The 26,107-nt window shown below is 38.1% G+C and overlaps 1 protein-coding gene across 5 annotated transcripts in view; it reads left to right on the top strand.

Annotated features, from left to right (window-relative positions):
* Window positions 1-1,836: 1,836 nt before the first annotated feature.
* LOC127149057 (uncharacterized) overlaps window positions 1,837-26,107 on the top strand; it is a 49,075-nt gene continuing 24,804 nt past the window's right edge. For 3 of the 5 annotated variants that reach the window (XM_051083803.1, XM_051083801.1, XM_051083802.1), the window contains exons 1-4: window positions 1,837-2,307; window positions 2,428-2,514; window positions 3,076-3,182; window positions 4,632-4,752. In XM_051083803.1, coding sequence (XP_050939760.1) covers window positions 2,254-2,307; window positions 2,428-2,514; window positions 3,076-3,182; window positions 4,632-4,752 — 369 coding nt within the window. In that variant the 5' untranslated portion in view covers window positions 1,837-2,253. Of the gene's footprint in view, window positions 2,308-2,427; window positions 2,515-3,075; window positions 3,183-4,631; window positions 4,753-5,250; window positions 5,342-6,743; window positions 6,838-26,107 lie in introns of those variants that run through there. The other 2 variants (XR_007820284.1, XM_051083804.1) reach the window with 2 other exon arrangements.

Consider the following 26,107-nt stretch of genomic DNA (forward strand, 5'->3'; position numbering starts at 1 on the left):
AATGGAGATAGAGTGTTCTGTTCGGTTGGTGGTTGTGGAAAAAAAAAGGAAAAAGATTTGTGGTTTTCCTAATCCTAGGTCATCCCTCAAGTCCTAAGCCGTTCATGTGGTTTTCCGATCCAAGTACAATTTCATAAGGTGATGAAAAAATTCTACCCTTAATACTATTACTTTTAATTTTATTGTCTTTCTAGTTAAGGCCCCTCTTGCATTTTTCATTTTTCTCACAAAGAGCAGATATAAAATCAGGAAACTTTTTTTACCCACCCATGTCCTGAAATTTCTACCGAATGCTAAAGATATATCCACAGCCCCAACAAACATGACAATGAATCAAAAGCTTGATCATACATTGAAGTTCTTAACAACTCTTAGTTACTGAGATATATACATCTAACAATCTGTCATTTTGATGCTCACTTTCTGACAACTATTCCATGTTAAACTTTGGACCATTTGATTAGTTAATAGACAACATTATTCTTTTTTTTTTTTAAAAAAAAATCATTAATCTTACAAATTAGCTTAAGAACTTTCTTGAGAAAGTTAGAGAATAGGTTATATAAAAGAGAGTTACAACTTTTGGGTAAAAAGAGTAGGGAGGGGGTTGAAAAATGAGAAATGGGTAGAGAAGAGTTTATTGTGTTCTGTCAAAATTTGTTGGTATAGAGGGTGGGGGTTAATTTGTTCCTTGGTTAAAGGAGATTACCAAATATAGAAAAGGAAAAACAAATAAATAAAATTTTGAATTCCAACTTTGTATTCCAACTTCGAGCCATTTCCACAATGCCTTGAACACTCACATTTGTGCGACATAGATAGCTATTTAAAAAGGGAGCTTAAGCGCTCTTTTACCATTTTTAAGAAATGCTTAGATATAGCCTTAAAGATACTATAAATAATTTATGAATATCTTGCTATCCTAGTATTAGAAATTTCTTCAAGATTCTATTGAATCTAATTTCAATTTTGCAACTATTTCCAAAGTAAACAATAATAACAATATTGTAACGTTTCAAAAGAATTCAGGTTTCTTTTTTTTTTTTTTTTTTTTTTTTTATAGAAATGACTATGTACTTTTTTATATTTTCCCCATGAATATTAAACTAGAGTCATGAAATATGATAAGACTCAATTGTGATCAAATTATATGGTAGAAACTTATAACTAATTACGGAATACTTAAATAGGAAGAATTAAGAAATAAAAATGAGTTGTGATTTATTGTAAATTGTAGTTAAATAGATAAATGGTTGAATTTCGGGCACTAAAACGAAACACCGAATCGGCGCCCGATAGGACACGTTTTCACACTTTTTATTTTTTTCTCCACGTGGCTATAAAAAATACAAAATAAATCATTTATGGAAAAAACATAGTTTGATGAAAAGTTATGAAGAAATTATTTTAAATTACTGAATTTATTTTTTAACATATTTATAAATAAAATATTTTAATGATATATAGTTATTTATGTTTAATAAGAAACTTCAACGAGACAAATTTTTTATACTTGATAGAAAAATATTTTATCTGTTTTATTATTATTTTTAATATAAAATTAGAGTTGTTTTAAAAATTAGATTTGTTTTTAAATATATTAAATTTTCAGATTTTATTAAATAATGTCTATTAGTAAAATAGCATCACAATTTATAATAGTTTGTCTAAAAACTATTTAAAAAAACAAGTGCATTAAATATTCTTTTGCAAAAAATGTGTATGCACGTATATATTCTTTTAACTTTAATTATATATTATTTTTTTAATTCAAAATCTCTAATAACTTGTTAAAAATTAAAAAGTTTCATTTCATTTCAAATTTCAAAAAAGCAACTCCGCTTCTCCCTCATTTCTAATTTCTTCATCTTTCTTCTCAACGGCAACTATCTCCCCCCTCTTACCCCTCTCTCCGCCTCCCCTTCTCTCTCGATCTCTTGTCTCCTTCGTCTTCCTCAGAATCTTCACTCTTCCTTTCTCTCAATTTCTATTCTCTAAAATGAAGCATCCACCCAAGAAACCCTATCTTGCTAAATACCCATCTCGCCGATCCACTGCCCATTTTCTATTCCTTGCGCTAACGGCGCCGGAATCAAGGGCGGAAGACCCCTAGGAAACCTATGTCGTCTTCCAAAGAAAATGCTTCACCGTCAGATCCCAAATTCCCAACTCCATGGTTCCCGATTCCAAACCCTCGCCGACTAAGTTGAAGAGCCTGCTCCATCTTCTAACCCACTTAAGCGGAAGCTCAGTATGGAGACCGTTCCGGATAATTCCATCCCTGGGTTGTCTGATTCTGTTGCTAAGGTAGTTTACGTAGTGTGATTATGGGGGTTTTGGTATATTTTTTTCTTAATTTGTGTGGTGTAATGATATTTTTCTGTAATATGAAAAATTAATTTGGTCTTATGTTGAATCATCTCACAGATTAGAGAAGATGTAAAATCTGGTGTAGAAAATTTAACAGAGGAGTGTGTATCCACAATGGCAGCCGTTACTCGGCTTCTAATGAAGGTTTTTATCTTCCTCGTGCTAATATGCGCACCTGAGTGCACCCCTATCCCTGCAACCGTGTACTAAAAAAAAGTTGCAGTTGTCCAAAATGTCTATATATAATTTGTATGCCATCCTTTATATTTTTAATATTGTAATTTTGTAGATTGGTGGAACTGACTTCAGTATGCATTGGACCTTGTTAAGTGAAATTAGTTCTGTTACTAAAGCATGAAAAAAGATCAACTTTAATAAAGATTAGAAAATGTTTGACACTTTATAGTCTTGATTTGTGTCAAAGACTACTTAAAGCATGAAGTCTCTCATCATGATATTGTGAAAAATTGCATGCCTTTAGTAGTTCATGGTCTCCACTGTTCTTCCTTTTCATGGTTAACCTTTTAAAATGAATTGAATACAATTTTAAACACCATCTTTATAATCTCAGAATAATTATGCAGGGTTTATCAGAATAATATGTTTGTTTCTTCAGATATACTTAATATTTCTTTGATTGCTCATTCATTTTGGTTTCCATTTTTAGTCGATTATGGTGGCTCACTTTGGAAACTTGTTACATAGCTACTGCCAAAAGCTTTAAATTGCCTTCCGGATGCACCTCAAAATCAGCTTCATTCTTTGTGTTTTCTAATTTCTAGCTCACTCAATTCAGCCATGGAAGTACGGAGGTAAGTAAAGTTCCCTTTTGGAATTCAAGTTCTTCTGTACTTCTTGTTGGAGTTTAAGAGGCATTTTTGTTCTTGTTCTTCTTCTTGCATAACTGTGGTTGTGGAATTTAGGTTTTAGGTAGTGAAAGAACTTGTATTATAGTTTTCTGTGGTAAAAGGAATTGAACCCACTTGCCATATGTTCACTCAATTTGATTTTTTACTGTAAGTTGAGTCAGTTATGGTCATTTTGAAGGGGTTCAACTGCATCTAGGAAGTTGGGAAGGAGTCAAAAGGGATTTTTTAAGCCAAAACTGACTTCTCTCACTTTGCCAGAATTGACTTCTCTCACTTTCTTTCTCTACACTTCTAACTTCCAAAGTTTTTGTGACTGTTAGTAGTTTCATCAAGTGTTTGTGTTTGCTACTTGGTTATGCTTCATAATTGCTTTAGATTCACAAAAATACTATAACCTGTAGCCCTGTAATTCTATCCATTTCAGGAGTTTGAGATCTTTTTGTGTGTAGGAACTAACACAAATTGAATATTTCAAAAGTGAAAAGAAGTTGGGTTTGTAGAAAATAAGTGCCATTTGGTTGAGTTATGACTACTTTTGAAAATGGTTTTATTTTAACTATGACTGCATTTGCTAGTTTGTTTTTTGGTACTTCATTCACCATCCATTTTCTCTCCATGGTTGAGTTTCTCCCCTCATTTACTTTTTATAACATTCATTAGATCACTCTTTAAATCATTCAATTACAAAGGAAAGGCTACTTCAATTCATCATCAGTAAACTATTTTTTTCCTTTAGTAACAATCACTCACATCATTGTCATTTCTCTATGTATTGTATATAGACCAGGGCGATTTCTAGTTCTCTTCTAAGATTAAAGAATTACCAGCTAATCATTTAGGAAATATTGCAGTTAAATGGTTGTTGGGTTGTCAACTATACTATTTTTTATCTGTTTTCTGTGTGCGGTTGAAATTCTTCTGATGTCCCCCATCTCCTGTGATTCTTTTCTTCAAAATCAAATAGTAGAAGTATCTGTTGGTTCATCTGTTCCACTTGCTTTGTCCCCTGTCCAGGAGTAAACCTTCGTATATTGGAGAAACATGCTCACTGAGAACATTTCGATCAATTTCAACAAGCTTTACTACTAGTTTTGATAGGCTTACGAGTTTTGGAAACATAAGATTTGATCGAGAAGTTAGGAGTAAAGGTTTGGGATATCTTAAATGTTTGGGTGATAGAAACCCGGTATTTCTTCATTTGTGGAATGAAATACTTGTCATGTTGTGTGTGATTGCTACCTTGTTGGATCCTTTGTTCTGTTACACCTTGTTGGTTGATTAAGGCAAAAGATGTGTTGGATTTGACAACAAGATGAGAATAGTAGTTGTAATTGTTAGCTCAATCATAGACTTCCTCTACATAATTCTCATAGTCTGTCATTTTCATTTTAGATATTCCACATTTTATAATGCAAAACCTGATGAAGCCGGTGATGGTGTTTGCACAAGAGCTTGGAGATTCTTTTTATCTTACTTCACAATTGACGTTCTTTCAATTCTTCCACTCCCCCAGGTATGAAACTTCATCCTTTGCTGGCTTAGATTCTATCAATCTTATTGTCAAATTTGTCCATTCCATTCGTAACCAAGGATTCATTTGTAGGACAAGAAAGATAATCATCATTTAGAATATATATGTGAGAGTGCACACACAAAAACAACTAATTATTGAAGCAGAAACATAAAAGCATAATTTACGGAGCATACTGTTCTAAGTTAAGTTTGTGCTACAACAAGATATCCACTCTTGATGTTAAAACACAAAGTCGTATTGTCTAATCCCTTTAGTAATCTACAAGAACTCCAAGGAAATAAGCTCTGGGTCATTATCAATTTTGTTTTCCATCCTAAAATATTCAATTATTCTCCTCTTTGGGAAATTATTGGAGGATGACCATGATGGAGATCTCAAATCTTTACACCAACCAACAGTTGTTTGAATGTCTTTTCTATCATTTCTTTCTTCTTACCTGGGAGGGGTTAAAAATTTTCATTTCTTGTGCATTATTAGCCATGCAGGGTTCACAGAAAGATTTGAACTTTTCATTTGTGGTCGTGAGCTGGCCAATGCATTTTCCGAATTGATCGATCGTATTTATCAAGTAAGAGTTGATTATATCAATCATTAATGTTAGAAGGGTGCACACATGATGAAACTTTTTAGCCAATTTCATGGCATTTGAAAGAGAGAAAGTACATTGGTATTGAACTAAAATTAAACTGGATAATCTATCACCTTTTGGAAGATAACTTTCCTACACTTTGTTCCATCTTGTATAGACCCTTTCAGTCAAAAGGTTACCAAAGGAATCGTTTTTGTTATGTGTTATGTGCTTAACTCCATAACAATGTGCGTCCAAGCTCTACATGAGCATTCTATTCTTCTTGCTTGGTATACTTGTGCATTATTGGTTTATGTGCCATGTCAAGAAATAATAGTTTCTATTGGAACGTTTTAGTGTTTCGGTTCCATGATAATTGGAATGGTTGTAATGATCCTTTTCTTTTAAAACAAACAAAATTGGCACAGAGGATGATTAGAAAACCAGATCAGGCAACACAATGAAAAGCATGGCTCAGCTGTTTCTGAAACAGACTCTTTGGACTTCAATTGCCAAAAAGATGAGGATGGTTCTTATGAAGTGACACTTGATGATGATTTTCTTACTGCTCTGGAATATGGAATGCCACTAGCTTCTGGACTGGTATGCTTGTCTTTTCTGTCTGTCCACTTTTATGTATCTCGTTTCGGATGGGATCCTTAATGCACCGCTAGTGAAACTCTAGATCATTCCATTCTTTTGACATAATAAAATCACAGAAAAAGTAGATTAGAGAGTGGCCAATGAAAGTATCTTGAATAGATATTTCATAGCTGCTATGAAGTTTTTCCACATGCAAACTTTTGAAAACCAGCTGCTGAAGTCTCCCATGTGAAAGCAACTAAGCAAGTAGTCTATAATTTTGAAGTGCATACAAATTAACGAATCTGGGATGATATTTGATCTATAATTAAATTGTGGAACGTATGATGGTGTTTCGTTGTACTTGGATGTTTAGTATCCCTTTTCCTCGCTGTAATAGATGGAAAAATTTAACTTTCAAGGAATTGGAATTGATAGATTATATGTAGACCTCAAGATCGTAGCCTTTTATTTATTTAGGGTGATGGTATTATTCTGATGCATGTGAAAAATACTCGTGTGTAGGTGGTGGTTTTAGTTCTCATTCCAAGCTTAAGAGGAAATGGATTTAGATACCCATCAATTGATGATTTGTGGGGTATGTGGGAAAAGAACTAGGGTTAAATAATTTGCAAAAGATCAATGTAAGTATCCAATTAGTGGATAGGTCCTATATGTTAGCCCCATAGGCATAGTTGAGGATGTTCTTATTAAAACAGAACTTATTTTTCTCGTTGATTTTAACATCCTAGATACCCATAAATTTTTAGTTTAACTTCTTTAATAAAATTTTATAGAAATTATTGTTTTCTTTTTGTAGGAATAAAGGAAAATGAAGTATAATCGAATTTGGAACCTTTGCAAGCAAGGGGAAGTTTTCTGTTCCCTATCTCTTTTTTTTATCCTTACAATCTTGCTTAAAATGCTTTGAAGACAAGTTAAAGTTTTAAGTGGGGGGTAGGGTTGTAGCTTTGCATGTTCTATGTCCTTTGGGAAATTTTCATTTTGCCAAAAATGTCCAAATTTTAAACTTTTTCAATTTCTTTATTCTTAAAATAAATACCATGTCTAATTTGCTTTCTAGCTTAGACAAGCATGTCTGCCTAACCCTTGAGCATGGAGCTCGGGTTTGTGATTGTGTTTGTCATTTGAATATTTTAAATATGTTGAAAATGCATTCTTTGATAGCTTAGAAATGTGTAGAAGACATGCTATCCATTTTCTAAATATTTTAAATACTGTACATACTTAATAATATGTGTTGAAAACATGGCCTAACCAAAACAAGATCTGCCTAGCCCTTAGAGTCGACTCGGTTAGGTCAAGTAGAATACGTTAGGCTCCCTCAGTATCAGAGCTTGTGTGGGGAACTCTTCACTTTTCGCCTAACCACAACCAGACCTACATAGCCCTGAAAGTCCAGCCGGTTAGGTCAAGTAGAATGCGTTGAGCTCCCTCAGTATCAGAGCTTGTGTGGGGAACTCTTCACTTTTGGCCTAACCAAAACCAGACCTTCCTAGCCTTCAAAACCCAACCGGTTAGGTGAAGTAGAATGCGTTGAGTTCCCTCAGTATCAGAGCTTGTGTGGGGAACTCTTCACTTTTCGCCTAACCAAAACAAGACCTGCCTAGCCCTTAGAGTCCAGCCGGTTAGGTCAAGTAGAATGCGTTGAGCTCCCTCAGTATCAGAGCTTGTGTGGGGAACTCTTCACTTTTGGCCTAACCAAAACCAGACCTACTTAACACATAAAGTCCAGCCGGTTAGGTCAATTAGAATGCGTTGAGCTCCCTCAGTATCAGAGCTTGTGTGGGGAACTCTTCACTTTTGGCCTAACCAAAACCAGACCTTCCTAGCCTTCAAAACCCAACCGGTTAGGTGAAGTAGAATGCGTTGAGTTCCCTCAGTATCAGAGCTTGTGTGGGGAACTCTTCACTTTTCGCCTAACCAAAACAAGACCTGCCTAGCCCTTAGAGTCCAGCCGGTTAGGTCAAGTAGAATGCGTTGAGCTCCCTCAGTATCAGAGCTTGTGTGGGGAACTCTTCACTTTTGGCCTAACCAAAACCAGACCTACTTAACACATAAAGTCCAGCCGGTTAGGTCAATTAGAATGCGTTGAGCTCCCTCAGTATCAGAGCTTGTGTGGGGAACTCTTCACTTTTGGCCTAACCAAAACCAGACCTTCCTAGCCTTTAAAACCCAACCGGTTAGGTGAAGAATGCGTTGAGCTCCCTCAGTATCAGAGCTTGTGTGGGGAACTCTTCACTTTTCGCTTAACCAAAACCAGACTTGCCTAGCCCTTAGAGTCCAGCCGGTTAGGTCAAATAGAATGCGTTGAGCTCCCTCAGTATCAGAGCTTGTGTGGGGAACTCTTCACTTTTGGCCTAACCAAAACCAGACCTACGTAGCCCATAAAGTCGAGCTGGTTAGGTCAATTAGAATGCGTTGAGCTCCCTCAGTATCAGAGCTTGTGTGGGGAACTCTTCACTTTTGGCCTAACCAAAACCAGACCTTCCTAGCCTTTAAAACCCAACCGGTTAGGTGAAGTAGAATGCATTGAGCTCCCTCAGTATCAGAGCTTGTGTGGGGAACTCTTCACTTTTCGCCTAACCAAAACCAGACTTGCCTAGCCCTTAGAATCCAACCGGTTAGGTCAAGTAGAATGCGTTGAGCTCCCTCAGTATCAGAGCTTGTGTGGGGAACTCTTCACTTTTGGCCTAACCAAAACCAGACCTTCCTAGCCATCAAAACCCAACCGGTTAGGTGAAGTAGAATGCATTGAGCTCCCTCAGTATCAGAGCTTGTGTGGGGAACTCTTCACTTTTCGCCTAACCAAAACCATACTTGCCTAGCCCTTAGAATCCAGCCGGTTAGGTCAAGTAGAATGCGTTGAGCTCCCTCAGTATCAGAGCTTGTGTGGGGAACTCTTCACTTTTGGCCTAACCAAAACCAGACCTTCCTAGCCTTCAAAACCCAACCGGTTAGGTGAAGTAGAATGCGTTGAGCTCCCTCAGTATCAGAGCTTGTGTGGGGAACTCTTCACTTTTCGCCTAACCAAAACCAGACTTGCCTAGCCCTTAGAATCCAGCCGGTTAGGTCAAGTAGAATGCGTTGAGCTCCCTCAGTATCAGAGCTTGTGTGGGGAACTCTTCACTTTTGGCCTAACCAAAACCAGACCTTCCTAGCCTTCAAAACCCAACCGGTTAGGTGAAGTAGAATGCATTGAGCTCCCTCAGTATCAGAGCTTGTGTGGGGAACTCTTCACTTTTCGCCTAACCAAAACCATACTTGCCTAGCCCTTAGAATCCAGCCGGTTAGGTCAAGTAGAATGCGTTGAGCTCCCTCAGTATCAGAGCTTGTGTGGGGAACTCTTCACTTTTGGCCTAACCAAAACCAGACATTCCTAGCCTTCAAAACCCAACCGGTTAGGTGAAGTAGAATGCGTTGAGTTCCCTCAGTATCAGAGCTTGTGTGGGGAACTTTTCACTTTTCGCCTAACAAAAACAAGACCTGCCTAGCCCTTAGAGTCCTGCCGGTTAGGTGAAGTAGAATGCGTTGAGCTCCCTCAGTATCAGAGCTTGTGTGGGGAACTCTTCACTTTTGGCCTAACCAAAACCAGACCTACCTTGCACATAAAGTCCAGCCGGTTAGGTCAATTAGAATGCGTTGAGCTCCCTCAGTATCAGAGCTTGTGTGGGGAACTCTTCACTTTTGGCCTAACCAAAACCAGACCTTCCTAGCCTTTAGAACCAAACCGGTTAGGTGAAGAAAGCGTTGAGCTCCCTCAGTATCAGAGCTTGTGTGGGGAACTCTTCACTTTTCGCTTAACCAAAACAGACTTGCCTAGCCCTTAGATTCCAGCCGGTTAGGTCAAGTAGAATGCGTTGAGCTCCCTCAGTATCAGAGCTTGTGTGGGGAACTCTTCACTTTTGGCCTAACCAAAACCAGACCTACGTAACCCATAAAGTCGAGCTGGTTAGGTCAATTAGAATGCGTTGAGCTCCCTCAGTATCAGAGCTTGTGTGGGGAACTCTTCACTTTTGGCCTAACCAAAACCAGACCTTCCTAGCCTTTAAAACCCAACCGGTTAGGTGAAGTAGAATGCGTTGAGCTCCCTCAGTATCAGAGCTTGTGTGGGGAACTCTTCACTTCTCGCTTAACCAAAACCAGACTTGCCTAGCCCTTAGAGTCCAACCGGTTAGGTCAAGTAGAATGCGTTGAGCTCCCTCAGTATCAGAGCTTGTGTGGGGAACTCTTCAATTTTGGCCTAACCAAAACAAGACCTACCTAGCCCATAAAGTCGAGCCGGTTAGGTCAATTAGAATGCGTTGAGCTCCCTCAGTATCAGAGCTTGTGTGGGGAACTCTTCACTTTTGGCCTAACCAAAACCATACCTTCCTAGCCTTTAAAACCCAACCGGTTAGGTGAAGAATGCGTTGAGCTCCCTCAGTATCAGAGCTTGTGTGGGGAACTCTTCACTTTGGGCCTAACCAAAACCCGACCTTCCTAGCCTTTAAAACCCAGCCGGTTAGGTGAAGTAGAATGCGTTGAGCTCCCTCAGTATCAGAGCTTGTGTGGGGAACTTTTCACTTTTGGCCTAACCAAAACCAGACCTGCCTATCCCTTAGAGTCTAGCCGGTTAGGTCAAGTAGAAAGCCTTGAACTCCATCAGTATCAGAGCTTGTGTGAGGAACTCTTCACTTTTGGCCTAACCAAAACCAGACCTGCCTAACCCTTAAATTCCAACCAGTTAGGTCAAGTTAAATGCGTTGAGCTCCCTCAGTATTAGAGCTTGTGTGGGGAAGTCTTCCCTTTTGGCCTAACCAAAACCAGACCTGCCTATCCGTTAGAGTCCAACCGATTAGGTCAAGTAGACACATACATATATATATGAATAAATGAGTCTAAATTCATTTAAGTTCGCTTTCAAATTTTTAAGAATGAAGTGACTTAATTGAATTCCAATTTTGGTCATTCCAATCGCACGATTGAGTTTGATTTCTAAAAGATGTAGGCTGGAAAAGGAGGTGAGTTAACATTGAATAGAAGAACCATAACAAGAGGGGCACTGGATTCATTGAGAAATGGGCGAGAGATTCCATGGCTCCCATTTCTTTAAGTTTTGCAATCGATAGTAATGTCGATCTAGACAGGTAATGTTAATCTGTTTAAGTTGAGAGGTTTAGAATACTTCATGAAAATTAAGCTTGATATAGTCTTAATTTAATGTTGGTTTAGTAGAGATACAAACATAAGATTCAATCTTGGTTCTTTTTTGAATGCAATTCTTGTGGAATGTTCTGAAAAAAATTAAAGTCTGCTAAATTTGAGATTGGATATTGAAACAACTATCTTTTTTACTTGAAAATCTTGATGAAATTGCATTTCTCTTTTGTTTGAGTCAGATTCTTCTTTGAATCTTGGAAACTTTTTTTATTCATGTTTCTGTAATGTGAATGGGTGTGAAACAAAGTTAGGGGTTGAAATCTTGCAGGAATGTTGGGATGAAGATTTAGGAATTAATTCCTCTTTCTTAGAAGAATCCGAATCTATACAAAGGTCTTCTTCTTTGTTTCCAATCATCTGAGGTAATCTTGTACGTTCTTTAATTCTTGGTGGAAATTCTAGGATACCTGAGGTAATTTTTCCTTTCTTAATAGTTTTTGTTGCATGTTTTCATGCCATTGTTGAAATTTCTTGAGGTTGTTCTTGATTGTTCCCATGTTTGGTTTCGGTTTGTTTTGAACACCTTTTAGTTTGTTTTGAACACCTTTTAAGTTTGTTTGAGACTCAGTTTGTTGCATCTACATACTTAATTGCTATTTTGGGTCTTGAAGTGCTAAGTTTGTCGTACTTACACATTTGGTTGTCATTTTCTTTGTGGTCTTTGAAGTGCTTTTTTCACATTTCTTGACTTTTCGGTACGTTGGGAGTTGTAAACTTTTGTTAGACCGTTTTGAAAGTTCAAGTGATACTTAGACATGTTTTGAATGCGTTTTAGGTTGGTTCGGCACTAAGTTTGTTGCACTCACACACACACACGGTTGCCACTTTGGGTCTTAAAGTGCTTTTTTCACACTTTTTGAACTTTCTGCTAGGTTGTGAGTTATGAACTTACACTTAAGATGTCTTAGGTCGTTTTTTAAGGTCCAAGTGATACGTAGACATGTTTTCAACACTTTTTAGGTTCGTTTTAAACTTAAACTTACACACTTTGTCGCCATTTTGGGTCTTGAAAGGCTCTTTTCTCACTTTTTTAACTTTTTGCTAGGCTATGAGTAACGAACTAACACTTAAGCTTTGTTAGATCGTTTCTAAAATTCAAGCGATAGTTAGACTCATTTTGAACACTTTTAAGGTTGGTTTGAGGCTAAGTTTGTTGTACTTACACATTTGGTTGCCATTTTCTTTGTGATCTTTGAAGTGCTTTTTTTCACGGTTCTTGACTCTTCGGTACGTTGGGAGTTGTAAACCCACACTTAAACTTTGTGAGGTTGTTTTTAAAGTTTCAAGTGATACGTAGACTCGGTTGGAACACTTTTTAAGTTTGTTTGAGACTAAGTCTGTTGCACTTACATACTTGGTTGGGTTGCCATTTTAGGTCCTCGGTGCTTTTTTCACTCTTTTTGAACTTTTTGGTGGGTTATGAGTTGCGAATTTACACTTAAGCAATGTTCAGAGGTTTTAAACTCTTTTTATTTTGGTTTGGAACTAAGTTTGTTGAACTTGCACACTTGGTTGACATGTCGGGTGCTTTTGTCGCACTTTTTGACATTTTGGTCGGTTGTGATTTACGAACTTATACTTAAGCATTGTTCGATCGTTTTGAAAGCCTACACACGTTTTGAACTCTTTTTAGGTTGGTCTGAAACAAAGTCTGTCGCACTAACACACTTGGTTGCCATTTTCGGCCTTGAAGTGCTTTTTTTCACACTTTTTGAATTTTTTTGGTAGGTTATGGTTTACGAAACTACACTTAAGTTTTGTTAGGTCATTTTGATAGTTCAAGTGATACTTAGACACGTTTTGAACACCTTTTAGGTTTGTTTGAGACTCAGTTTGTTGCATCTACACACTTAATTGCCATTTTGGGTCTTGAAGTGCTTTTTTTACAATGTTTGAATTTTTTTGGTAGGTTATGAGTTACGAAATTATACTTGAGCATTGTTAGGCCATTTTTTTAAGTTCGAATGGTACTTAGACATGTTTTGAACAGGTTTTAGGTTGTTTCGAACTAAGTTTGTTGCACATACAGACATGATTGCCATCGAAGGGCTTTTTCCACACTTTTTTGAACTTTTTGGCAAGTTATGAGTTACAAACTTATACTTAAGCGTCATTAGGTCGTTTGGAAGCTAAGACGTGTTTCGAATGCTTTTTTGGTTTGTTTGAATTTAAGTTTGTTGCACTTACACACTTGGCATTCTAGGTCTTGAAGTGCTTCTTTTCAATCTTTTTTGAACTTTTTGGTACGTTATGAGTTACGAACTTACAGTTAAGATTTGTTAGACCGTTTTGAAAGTTCAAGCGATACTTAGACATGTTTTGAATGCGTTTTAGGTTGGTTCGGCACTAAGTTTGTTGCACTCACACACACACGGTTGCCACTTTGGGTCTTAAAGTGCTTTTTTCACACTTTTTGAACTTTCTGCTAGGTTGTGAGTTATGAACTTACACTTAAGATGTCTTAGGTCGTTTTTTTAAGGTCCAAGTGATACGTAGACATGTTTTCAACACTTTTTAGGTTCGTTTTAAACTTAAACTTACACACTTTGTCGCCATTTTGGGTCTTGAAAGGCTCTTTTCTCACTTTTTTAACTTTTTGCTAGGCTATGAGTAACGAACTAACACTTAAGCTTTGTTAGATCGTTTCTAAAATTCAAGCGATAGTTAGACTCATTTTGAACACTTTTAAGGTTGGTTTGAGGCTAAGTTTGTTGTACTTACACATTTGGTTGCCATTTTCTTTGTGATCTTTGAAGTGCTTTTTTTTCACGGTTCTTGACTCTTCGGTACGTTGGGAGTTGTAAACCCACACTTAAACTTTGTGAGGTTGTTTTTAAAGTTTCAAGTGATACGTAGACTCGGTTGGAACACTTTTTAAGTTTGTTTGAGACTAAGTCTGTTGCACTTACATACTTGGTTGGGTTGCCATTTTAGGTCCTCGGTGCTTTTTTCACTCTTTTTGAACTTTTTGGTGGGTTATGAGTTGCGAATTTACACTTAAGCAATGTTCAGAGGTTTTAAACTCTTTTTATTTTGGTTTGGAACTAAGTTTGTTGAACTTGCACACTTGGTTGACATGTCGGGTGCTTTTGTCGCACTTTTTGACATTTTGGTCGGTTGTGATTTACGAACTTATACTTAAGCATTGTTCGATCGTTTTGAAAGCCTACACACGTTTTGAACTCTTTTTAGGTTGGTCTGAAACAAAGTCTGTCGCACTAACACACTTGGTTGCCATTTTCGGCCTTGAAGTGCTTTTTTTCACACTTTTTGAATTTTTTTGGTAGGTTATGGTTTACGAAACTACACTTAAGTTTTGTTAGGTCATTTTGATAGTTCAAGTGATACTTAGACACGTTTTGAACACCTTTTAGGTTTGTTTGAGACTCAGTTTGTTGCATCTACACACTTAATTGCCATTTTGGGTCTTGAAGTGCTTTTTTTACAATGTTTGAATTTTTTTGGTAGGTTATGAGTTACGAAATTATACTTGAGCATTGTTAGGCCATTTTTTTAAGTTCGAATGGTACTTAGACATGTTTTGAACAGGTTTTAGGTTGTTTCGAACTAAGTTTGTTGCACATACAGACATGATTGCCATCGAAGGGCTTTTTCCACACTTTTTTGAACTTTTTGGCAAGTTATGAGTTACAAACTTATACTTAAGCGTCATTAGGTCGTTTGGAAGCTAAGACGTGTTTCGAATGCTTTTTTGGTTTGTTTGAATTTAAGTTTGTTGCACTTACACACTTGGCATTCTAGGTCTTGAAGTGCTTCTTTTCAATCTTTTTTGAACTTTTTGGTACGTTATGAGTTACGAACTTACAGTTAAGATTTGTTAGACCGTTTTGAAAGTTCAAGCGATACTTAGACATGTTTTGAATGCGTTTTAGGTTGGTTCGGCACTAAGTTTGTTGCACTCACACACACACGGTTGCCACTTTGGGTCTTAAAGTGCTTTTTTCACACTTTTTGAACTTTCTGCTAGGTTGTGAGTTATGAACTTACACTTAAGATGTCTTAGGTCGTTTTTTTAAGGTCCAAGTGATACGTAGACATGTTTTCAACACTTTTTAGGTTCGTTTTAAACTTAAACTTACACACTTTGTCGCCATTTTGGGTCTTGAAAGGCTCTTTTCTCACTTTTTTAACTTTTTGCTAGGCTATGAGTAACGAACTAACACTTAAGCTTTGTTAGATCGTTTCTAAAATTCAAGCGATAGTTAGACTCATTTTGAACACTTTTAAGGTTGGTTTGAGGCTAAGTTTGTTGTACTTACACATTTGGTTGCCATTTTCTTTGTGATCTTTGAAGTGCTTTTTTTCACGGTTCTTGACTCTTCGGTACGTTGGGAGTTGTAAACCCACACTTAAACTTTGTGAGGTTGTTTTTAAAGTTTCAAGTGATACGTAGACTCGGTTGGAACACTTTTTAAGTTTGTTTGAGACTAAGTCTGTTGCACTTACATACTTGGTTGGGTTGCCATTTTAGGTCCTCGGTGCTTTTTTCACTCTTTTTGAACTTTTTGGTGGGTTATGAGTTGCGAATTTACACTTAAGCAATGTTCAGAGGTTTTAAACTCTTTTTATTTTGGTTTGGAACTAAGTTTGTTGAACTTGCACACTTGGTTGACATGTCGGGTGCTTTTGTCGCACTTTTTGACATTTTGGTCGGTTGTGATTTACGAACTTATACTTAAGCATTGTTCGATCGTTTTGAAAGCCTACACACGTTTTGAACTCTTTTTAGGTTGGTCTGAAACAAAGTCTGTCGCACTAACACACTTGGTTGCCATTTTCGGCCTTGAAGTGCTTTTTTTCACACTTTTTGAATTTTTTTGGTAGGTTATGGTTTACGAAACTACACTTAAGTTTTGTTAGGTCATTTTGATAGTTCAAGTGATACTTAGACACGTTTTGAACACCTTTTAGGTTTGTTTGAGACTCAGTTTGTTGCATCTACACACTTAATTGCCATTTTGGGTCTTGAAGTGCTTTTTTTACAATGTTTGAATTTTTTTGGTAGGTTATGAGTTACGAAATTATACTTGAGCATTGTTAGGCCATTTTTTTAAGTTCGAATGGTACTTAGACATGTTTTGAACAGGTTTTAGGTTGTTTCGAACTAAGTTTGTTGCACATACAGACATGATTGCCATCGAAGGGCTTTTTCCACACTTTTTTGAACTTTTTGGCAAGTTATGAGTTACAAACTTATACTTAAGCGTCATTAGGTCGTTTGGAAGCTAAGACGTGTTTCGAATGCTTTTTTGGTTTGTTTGAATTTAAGTTTGTTGCACTTACACACTTGGCATTCTAGGTCTTGAAGTGCTTCTTTTCAATCTTTTTTGAACTTTTTGGTACGTTATGAGTTACGAACTTACAGTTAAGATTTGTTAGACCGTTTTGAAAGTTCAAGCGATACTTAGACATGTTTTGAATGCGTTTTAGGTTGGTTCGGCACTAAGTTTGTTGCACTCACACACACACGGTTGCCACTTTGGGTCTTAAAGTGCTTTTTTCACACTTTTTGAACTTTCTGCTAGGTTGTGAGTTATGAACTTACACTTAAGATGTCTTAGGTCGTTTTTTTAAGGTCCAAGTGATACGTAGACATGTTTTCAACACTTTTTAGGTTCGTTTTAAACTTAAACTTACACACTTTGTCGCCATTTTGGGTCTTGAAAGGCTCTTTTCTCACTTTTTTAACTTTTTGCTAGGCTATGAGTAACGAACTAACACTTAAGCTTTGTTAGATCGTTTCTAAAATTCAAGCGATAGTTAGACTCATTTTGAACACTTTTAAGGTTGGTTTGAGGCTAAGTTTGTTGTACTTACACATTTGGTTGCCATTTTCTTTGTGATCTTTGAAGTGCTTTTTTTCACGGTTCTTGACTCTTCGGTACGTTGGGAGTTGTAAACCCACACTTAAACTTTGTGAGGTTGTTTTTAAAGTTTCAAGTGATACGTAGACTCGGTTGGAACACTTTTTAAGTTTGTTTGAGACTAAGTCTGTTGCACTTACATACTTGGTTGGGTTGCCATTTTAGGTCCTCGGTGCTTTTTTCACTCTTTTTGAACTTTTTGGTGGGTTATGAGTTGCGAATTTACACTTAAGCAATGTTCAGAGGTTTTAAACTCTTTTTATTTTGGTTTGGAACTAAGTTTGTTGAACTTGCACACTTGGTTGACATGTCGGGTGCTTTTGTCGCACTTTTTGACATTTTGGTCGGTTGTGATTTACGAACTTATACTTAAGCATTGTTCGATCGTTTTGAAAGCCTACACACGTTTTGAACTCTTTTTAGGTTGGTCTGAAACAAAGTCTGTCGCACTAACACACTTGGTTGCCATTTTCGGCCTTGAAGTGCTTTTTTTCACACTTTTTGAATTTTTTTGGTAGGTTATGGTTTACGAAACTACACTTAAGTTTTGTTAGGTCATTTTGATAGTTCAAGTGATACTTAGACACGTTTTGAACACCTTTTAGGTTTGTTTGAGACTCAGTTTGTTGCATCTACACACTTAATTGCCATTTTGGGTCTTGAAGTGCTTTTTTTACAATGTTTGAATTTTTTTGGTAGGTTATGAGTTACGAAATTATACTTGAGCATTGTTAGGCCATTTTTTTAAGTTCGAATGGTACTTAGACATGTTTTGAACAGGTTTTAGGTTGTTTCGAACTAAGTTTGTTGCACATACAGACATGATTGCCATCGAAGGGCTTTTTCCACACTTTTTTGAACTTTTTGGCAAGTTATGAGTTACAAACTTATACTTAAGCGTCATTAGGTCGTTTGGAAGCTAAGACGTGTTTCGAATGCTTTTTTGGTTTGTTTGAATTTAAGTTTGTTGCACTTACACACTTGGCATTCTAGGTCTTGAAGTGCTTCTTTTCAATCTTTTTTGAACTTTTTGGTACGTTATGAGTTACGAACTTACAGTTAAGATTTGTTAGACCGTTTTGAAAGTTCAAGCGATACTTAGACATGTTTTGAATGCGTTTTAGGTTGGTTCGGCACTAAGTTTGTTGCACTCACACACACACGGTTGCCACTTTGGGTCTTAAAGTGCTTTTTTCACACTTTTTGAACTTTCTGCTAGGTTGTGAGTTATGAACTTACACTTAAGATGTCTTAGGTCGTTTTTTTAAGGTCCAAGTGATACGTAGACATGTTTTCAACACTTTTTAGGTTCGTTTTAAACTTAAACTTACACACTTTGTCGCCATTTTGGGTCTTGAAAGGCTCTTTTCTCACTTTTTTAACTTTTTGCTAGGCTATGAGTAACGAACTAACACTTAAGCTTTGTTAGATCGTTTCTAAAATTCAAGCGATAGTTAGACTCATTTTGAACACTTTTAAGGTTGGTTTGAGGCTAAGTTTGTTGTACTTACACATTTGGTTGCCATTTTCTTTGTGATCTTTGAAGTGCTTTTTTTCACGGTTCTTGACTCTTCGGTACGTTGGGAGTTGTAAACCCACACTTAAACTTTGTGAGGTTGTTTTTAAAGTTTCAAGTGATACGTAGACTCGGTTGGAACACTTTTTAAGTTTGTTTGAGACTAAGTCTGTTGCACTTACATACTTGGTTGGGTTGCCATTTTAGGTCCTCGGTGCTTTTTTCACTCTTTTTGAACTTTTTGGTGGGTTATGAGTTGCGAATTTACACTTAAGCAATGTTCAGAGGTTTTAAACTCTTTTTATTTTGGTTTGGAACTAAGTTTGTTGAACTTGCACACTTGGTTGACATGTCGGGTGCTTTTGTCGCACTTTTTGACATTTTGGTCGGTTGTGATTTACGAACTTATACTTAAGCATTGTTCGATCGTTTTGAAAGCCTACACACGTTTTGAACTCTTTTTAGGTTGGTCTGAAACAAAGTCTGTCGCACTAACACACTTGGTTGCCATTTTCGGCCTTGAAGTGCTTTTTTTCACACTTTTTGAATTTTTTTGGTAGGTTATGGTTTACGAAACTACACTTAAGTTTTGTTAGGTCATTTTGATAGTTCAAGTGATACTTAGACACGTTTTGAACACCTTTTAGGTTTGTTTGAGACTCAGTTTGTTGCATCTACACACTTAATTGCCATTTTGGGTCTTGAAGTGCTTTTTTTACAATGTTTGAATTTTTTTGGTAGGTTATGAGTTACGAAATTATACTTGAGCATTGTTAGGCCATTTTTTTAAGTTCGAATGGTACTTAGACATGTTTTGAACAGGTTTTAGGTTGTTTCGAACTAAGTTTGTTGCACATACAGACATGATTGCCATCGAAGGGCTTTTTCCACACTTTTTTGAACTTTTTGGCAAGTTATGAGTTACAAACTTATACTTAAGCGTCATTAGGTCGTTTGGAAGCTAAGACGTGTTTCGAATGCTTTTTTGGTTTGTTTGAATTTAAGTTTGTTGCACTTACACACTTGGCATTCTAGGTCTTGAAGTGCTTCTTTTCAATCTTTTTTGAACTTTTTGGTACGTTATGAGTTACGAACTTACAGTTAAGATTTGTTAGACCGTTTTGAAAGTTCAAGCGATACTTAGACATGTTTTGAATGCGTTTTAGGTTGGTTCGGCACTAAGTTTGTTGCACTCACACACACACGGTTGCCACTTTGGGTCTTAAAGTGCTTTTTTCACACTTTTTGAACTTTCTGCTAGGTTGTGAGTTATGAACTTACACTTAAGATGTCTTAGGTCGTTTTTTAAGGTCCAAGTGATACGTAGACATGTTTTCAACACTTTTTAGGTTCGTTTTAAACTTAAACTTACACACTTTGTCGCCATTTTGGGTCTTGAAAGGCTCTTTTCTCACTTTTTTAACTTTTTGCTAGGCTATGAGTAACGAACTAACACTTAAGCTTTGTTAGATCGTTTCTAAAATTCAAGCGATAGTTAGACTCATTTTGAACACTTTTAAGGTTGGTTTGAGGCTAAGTTTGTTGTACTTACACATTTGGTTGCCATTTTCTTTGTGATCTTTGAAGTGCTTTTTTTCACGGTTCTTGACTCTTCGGTACGTTGGGAGTTGTAAACCCACACTTAAATTTGTGAGGTTGTTTTTAAAGTTTCAAGTGATACGTAGACTCGGTTGGAACACTTTTTAAGTTTGTTTGAGACTAAGTCTGTTGCACTTACATACTTGGTTGGGTTGCCATTTTAGGTCCTCGGTGCTTTTTTCACTCTTTTTGAACTTTTTGGTCGGTTATGAGTTGCGAATTTACACTTAAGCAATGTTCAGAGGTTTTAAACTCTTTTTATTTTGGTTTGGAACTAAGTTTGTTGAACTTGCACACTTGGTTGACATGTCGGGTGCTTTTGTCGCACTTTTTGACATTTTGGTCGGTTGTGATTTACGAACTGTTAGAATTAGTACTTTTGGAAAGAATAAAATATACTTTTACAAAAAATAAAATGTAAGATTTTATTTCCTAAATATTTCCTAAATCTTTTCCTTTCTTATTCCTATTGTACTCTATTTATACTCCCTTTGTACCTATTGTTTTTGTTCATAAGAAAAATAATAAAAACTAAAGTATCGTGGTTTTTCTCCCGGTTCTCGGGTTTCCACGTAAGTCTCGGGTTGTTGTTAATTGCTTTCAATATGGTATCAGAGCAAAGCAATAACGAAACCCTAGAAAATAACCTAGGAGAAACCCAGATCGAAACTGAACCCGTCACCGCCGCCGCCGCCGCCGGAATCGCCGCCGCCGTGGACGCCGCCGTCGCCGCCGCCATGGAGAAACTGCTCCAGAACCTACAGAAACCGCCGATCTACCCAACGGGAGTGGTTCCGCAGCCGTACGCGCCGCCGTCTGACCAGAAGTTGATTCACGCGCCGCTCGTGTCCGGCGCGTGGGCCCACGCGCCGCCGCCGTTTCACGTCACCGCCCATCCCGTTCCCTTCTACGCGCCGTCGGATGTCCAGCCGTCAAACCCTTCCGGCCATCCGCATCCTCATGCGCCGTCTACGAGCTCCGGACAGCATCCCTCAACCGTAAATTTGTCAAATCAGTACAGTAAGCAGCAGCTGTACGTTGACCCTTTACAGCAACCGCTGTTTTCTGGTAACGGAATTGATCAACCCCAAAACAGATCGGACATTGAAGCGGGCAAATCTTCAACGCATTCCAAACCAACCGAGTTGCCGATGTATTCCAAGAACCCGGTAACTTCGTTCCCTAATTCACAGTCAAATTATATAACTGGCTCTTTGGGTTCGTCTACAGGGAATTTTTCAGGCGAAAAATTAAATGGTCAAAATTATTTTTCTTGGTCCCAATCAATAAAGATGTTCCTCGAAGGTCGATACCAGTTTGGATTCTTAACTGGAGAGACTGTACGTCCTCCACCAGGAGACGCCTTGGAACGACTCTGGAAAGGAGAGGACTCACTTATTCGGTCCATGCTGATTAATAGTATGGAACCACAGATCGGCAAGCCTTTACTATATGCAGCCACAGCAAAAGATTTGTGGGATACAACTCAGACCCTTTACTCGAAAAGACAGAATGCCTCTCGGTTATATACACTGCGAAAACAGGTCCATAATTGCAAACAAGAGACCCTGGACGTAACTACCTATTTTAACAAGCTCTCTCTCCTCTGGCAAGAGATGGATTTGTGCAGAGAGACAGTTTGGGACACACCAAATGACAGTACACAATATGCTAAACTTGAAGAGGCTGACCGTGTTTATGACTTCCTTGCAGGACTTAATCCCAAATTTGATAATGTTTGTGGTCGTATACTCGGACAAAGACCTCTTCCCTCGCTAATGGAAGTTTGTTTTGAAGTCCGCCTGGAAGAGGATCGCACTAATGCCATGGGTGTATTGACTACCCCTACCATTGACTCCGCAGCCTTTAGCGCTCGGTCCTCAAATCATGACAGTGACAAGAATAATGGGAAGTCAATTCCTGTGTGTGAGCACTGCAAGAAACAATGGCACACCAAGGATCAGTGTTGGAAACTCCACGGTCGTCCCCTAGGAGGTAAGAAACGGTCCTCCAACGAGAAACAGAACTCAGGACGTGCCTACATTAGTGAGACTACACCTGCTAGCACTTCTCAATCAACTGATCCTACTGTGAGCCAGACCAAGACTCCGACTCTGGGTGCCATTGCTCAGTCAGGTATGCCTCAGTCCCTTGGGCTTATTAGCGTTGATGGGAAGAATCCCTGGATCTTAGACTCGGGGGCTACAGATCACTTGACAGGTTCTTCAGAACACTTTATCTCATATGCCCCGTGTGCCGGTAATGAAAAAATCCGAATAGCCGATGGCTCTCTAGCTCCAATCGCTGGCAAAGGACAAATAGTTCCCTTTGACGGTTTTGCTCTCCAGAATGTTTTGCATGTCCCTAAACTGTCTTACAATTTGTTATCTATAAGCAAGATCACTCGTGAGTTGCATTGTAAAGCTATCTTCTTACCGGAATCGGTTTATTTTCAGGACATGAGCTCGGGGAGGACGATTGGCACTGCCCGGCATAGCAGGGGACTTTACATCCTTGATGATGATACCTCATGTAGTAGTTTGTCTAGGGTTAGTTTACTGTCATCCTACTTTAGCACTTCTGAACAAGACTGTATGTTGTGGCATTTTCGACTGGGCCACCCAAACTTTACATATATGCAACATTTATTTCCCCACCTTTTTTCTAAAGTTGATGTCTCTTCTCTATCTTGTGATGTGTGTATCCGGGCAAAACAACATCGAGTCTCTTTTCCCTCACAACCATATAAACCTACACAACCGTTTAACCTCATCCATAGTGACGTTTGGGGTCCTTCCAAGGTCACCACCTCCTCGGGAAAGCGGTGGTTTGTAACTTTCATTGATGACCATACCCGTCTCACCTGGGTCTACCTTATCTCAGATAAATCCGAGGTTCCATCCATTTTCCAAAACTTCTATCATACTATCAAAACACAATTTCATACAAAAATTGCAATTCTTCGAAGTGATAATGGTCGGGAATTCCAAAACCATAACCTTAGTGAATTTCTAGCCTCCAAGGGGATTGTTCACCAAACCTCATGTGCCTACACTCCTCAACAAAATGGAGTGGCCGAACGAAAAAACCGACACCTTGTGGAAGTAGCCCGCTCACTTATGCTTTCCACTTCCCTTCCATCATACCTGTGGGGAGATGCTATTCTTACAGCTGCTCACTTAATCAATAGAATGCCTTCTCGTATCCTCCACCTTCAGACTCCCTTAGATTGTCTTAAGGAGTCTTACCCCTCTACTCGTCTTGTTTCTGAGGTTCCTCTTCGTGTGTTTGGGTGCACCGCCTATGTCCATAATTTCGGCCCTAATCAGACCAAATTTACCCCTCGGGCTCAGGCCTGTGTGTTTGTTGGGTATCCCCTTCACCAACACGGTTATAAATGTTTTCACCCGCCGTCTAGGAAATATTTTGTCACTATGGACGTTACTTTCTGTGAAAACCGACCCTACTTTCCTGTTAGCCATCTTCAGGGGGAGAATGTGAGTGAAGAGTCTAACAACACCTTTGAATTTGTTGAACCTACTCTTATTACCGTGTCTGACATTGATCCTCATCCCATAATCTTACCCACAAACCAAGTTCCCTGGAAAACATATTACAGGAGGAATCTCAGAAAGGAAGTTGGGTCCCCTACTAGTCAACCGCCGGCTCCAGTCCAAAATTTCGAACCTCCTCGAGACCAAGGTATGGAAAACCCTACAAAACCTTGTACTAATAATACAATGAGTGAGAATGACAAGTCTGATGTTGCTGTTCTTGAAAATATGGAAGAAAAGAACCGTGATGATGAGACTGAGGTTAGAATAGAAACCAGTAACGATGAAGCTGAACAGGGTCATACAAGAAAACTTGATGAGTATGATCCCTCTCTTGACATTCCAATTGCATTGAGAAAAGGTACCAGATCATGCACTAAACATCCCATTTGCAACTATGTTTCCTATGATAATCTCTCTCCACAGTTTAGAGCGTTTACAGCAAACCTTGACTCTACCATAATACCGAAAAATATCTACACTGCTCTAGAGTGTCCTGAATGGAAGAATGCTGTTATGGAAGAGATGAAGGCTCTCGAAAAGAATAGAACTTGGGAGATCTGTGCTCTACCCAAGGGACATAAAACTGTAGGATGCAAATGGGTATTCTCTCTCAAATACAAAGCAGATGGTACGCTTGATAGACACAAGGCAAGGTTAGTTGCAAAGGGGTTCACTCAAACCTATGGTATTGACTATTCGGAAACTTTTTCTCCAGTTGCTAAATTGAATACTGTTAGAGTCCTGCTATCTGTTGCTGTGAACAAAGATTGGCCTCTATACCAGCTGGATGTTAAGAATGCTTTTTTGAATGGAGACCTTGTGGAGGAAGTCTACATGAGCCCCCCACCAGGATTTGAAGCCCAATTTGGTCAGGAGGTGTGTAAACTCCAAAAATCTCTATATGGTCTGAAACAGTCTCCAAGAGCATGGTTTGACAGATTCACTACCTTTGTCAAGTCCCAAGGGTACAGTCAAGGGCACTCTGACCATACTTTATTTACAAAGGCTTCCAAAACAGGAAAGATAGCTATTCTAATTGTTTATGTGGATGACATTGTTTTGACTGGAGATGATCAAACAGAAATCAGTCAACTAAAGCAAAGAATGGGTGATGAATTTGAAATCAAAGACTTGGGAAATCTGAAATGTTTCCTTGGAATGGAGGTGGCTAGATCAAAAGAAGGTATTTCCGTGTCTCAGAGAAAATACACCCTTGATTTGCTAACCGAGACAGGTATGTTGGGATGTCGTCCTGCTGATACTCCTATTGAGTTCAACTGTAAACTAGGAAACTCTGATGATCAAGTTCCAGTTGATAAAGAACAATATCAGCGCCTTGTAGGTAAATTAATTTACTTATCCCATACTCGTCCAGATATTTCCTTTGCTGTGAGTGTTGTCAGCCAGTTTATGCAGGCTCCCTATGAGAAACATATGGAAGCTGTTAACAAAATCCTGAGATACTTGAAAAATACACCTGGTAAAGGGTTGATGTTTAGAAAAACAAATAGAAAGACCATTGAGGCATATACTGACTCAGATTGGGCAGGATCTGTTATTGATAGAAAGTCTACATCCGGTTATTGTACCTTTGTTTGGGGCAATCTTGTAACTTGGAGGAGTAAGAAGCAAAGTGTTGTGGCCAGGAGCAGTGCTGAGGCTGAATACAGAGCTATGAGTCTGGGAATATGTGAGGAAATTTGGCTCCAGAAAGTCTTGTCAGATCTTCATCAGGAATGTGAGACACCATTGAAGCTTTTTTGTGATAATAAAGCCGCTATTAGTATTGCTAACAACCCAGTGCAACATGATAGAACTAAACATGTTGAGATTGATCGGCATTTCATCAAAGAAAGACTTGACAGTGGAAGCATATGCATTCCGTACATTCCTTCAAGCCAACAGATTGCTGATGTTCTTACCAAGGGGCTTCTCCGACCACACTTCGACCTTTGCGTTAGCAAGTTGGGACTCATTGATATTTACCTCCCAACTTGAGGGGGAGTGTTAGAATTAGTACTTTTGGAAAGAATAAAATATACTTTTGGAAAAAATAAAATATAAGATTTTATTTCCTAAATATTTCCTAAATCTTTTCCTTTCTTATTCCTATTGTACTCTATTTATACTCCCTTTGTACCTATTGTTTTTGTTCATAAGAAAAATAATAAAAACTAAAGTATCGTGGTTTTTCTCCCGGTTCTCGGGTTTTCACGTAAGTCTCGGGTTGTTGTTAATTGCTTTCAATACGAACTTATACTTAAGCATTGTTCGATCGTTTTGAAAGCCTACACACGTTTTGAACTCTTTTTAGGTTGGTCTGAAACAAAGTCTGTCGCACTAACACACTTGGTTGCCATTTTCGGCCTTGAAGTGCTTTTTTTCACACTTTTTGAATTTTTTT

This window comes from Cucumis melo, chromosome 4 (assembly GCF_025177605.1).
Source record: "Cucumis melo cultivar AY chromosome 4, USDA_Cmelo_AY_1.0, whole genome shotgun sequence".
NCBI classification, from domain to species: Eukaryota; Viridiplantae; Streptophyta; class Magnoliopsida; order Cucurbitales; family Cucurbitaceae; genus Cucumis; species Cucumis melo.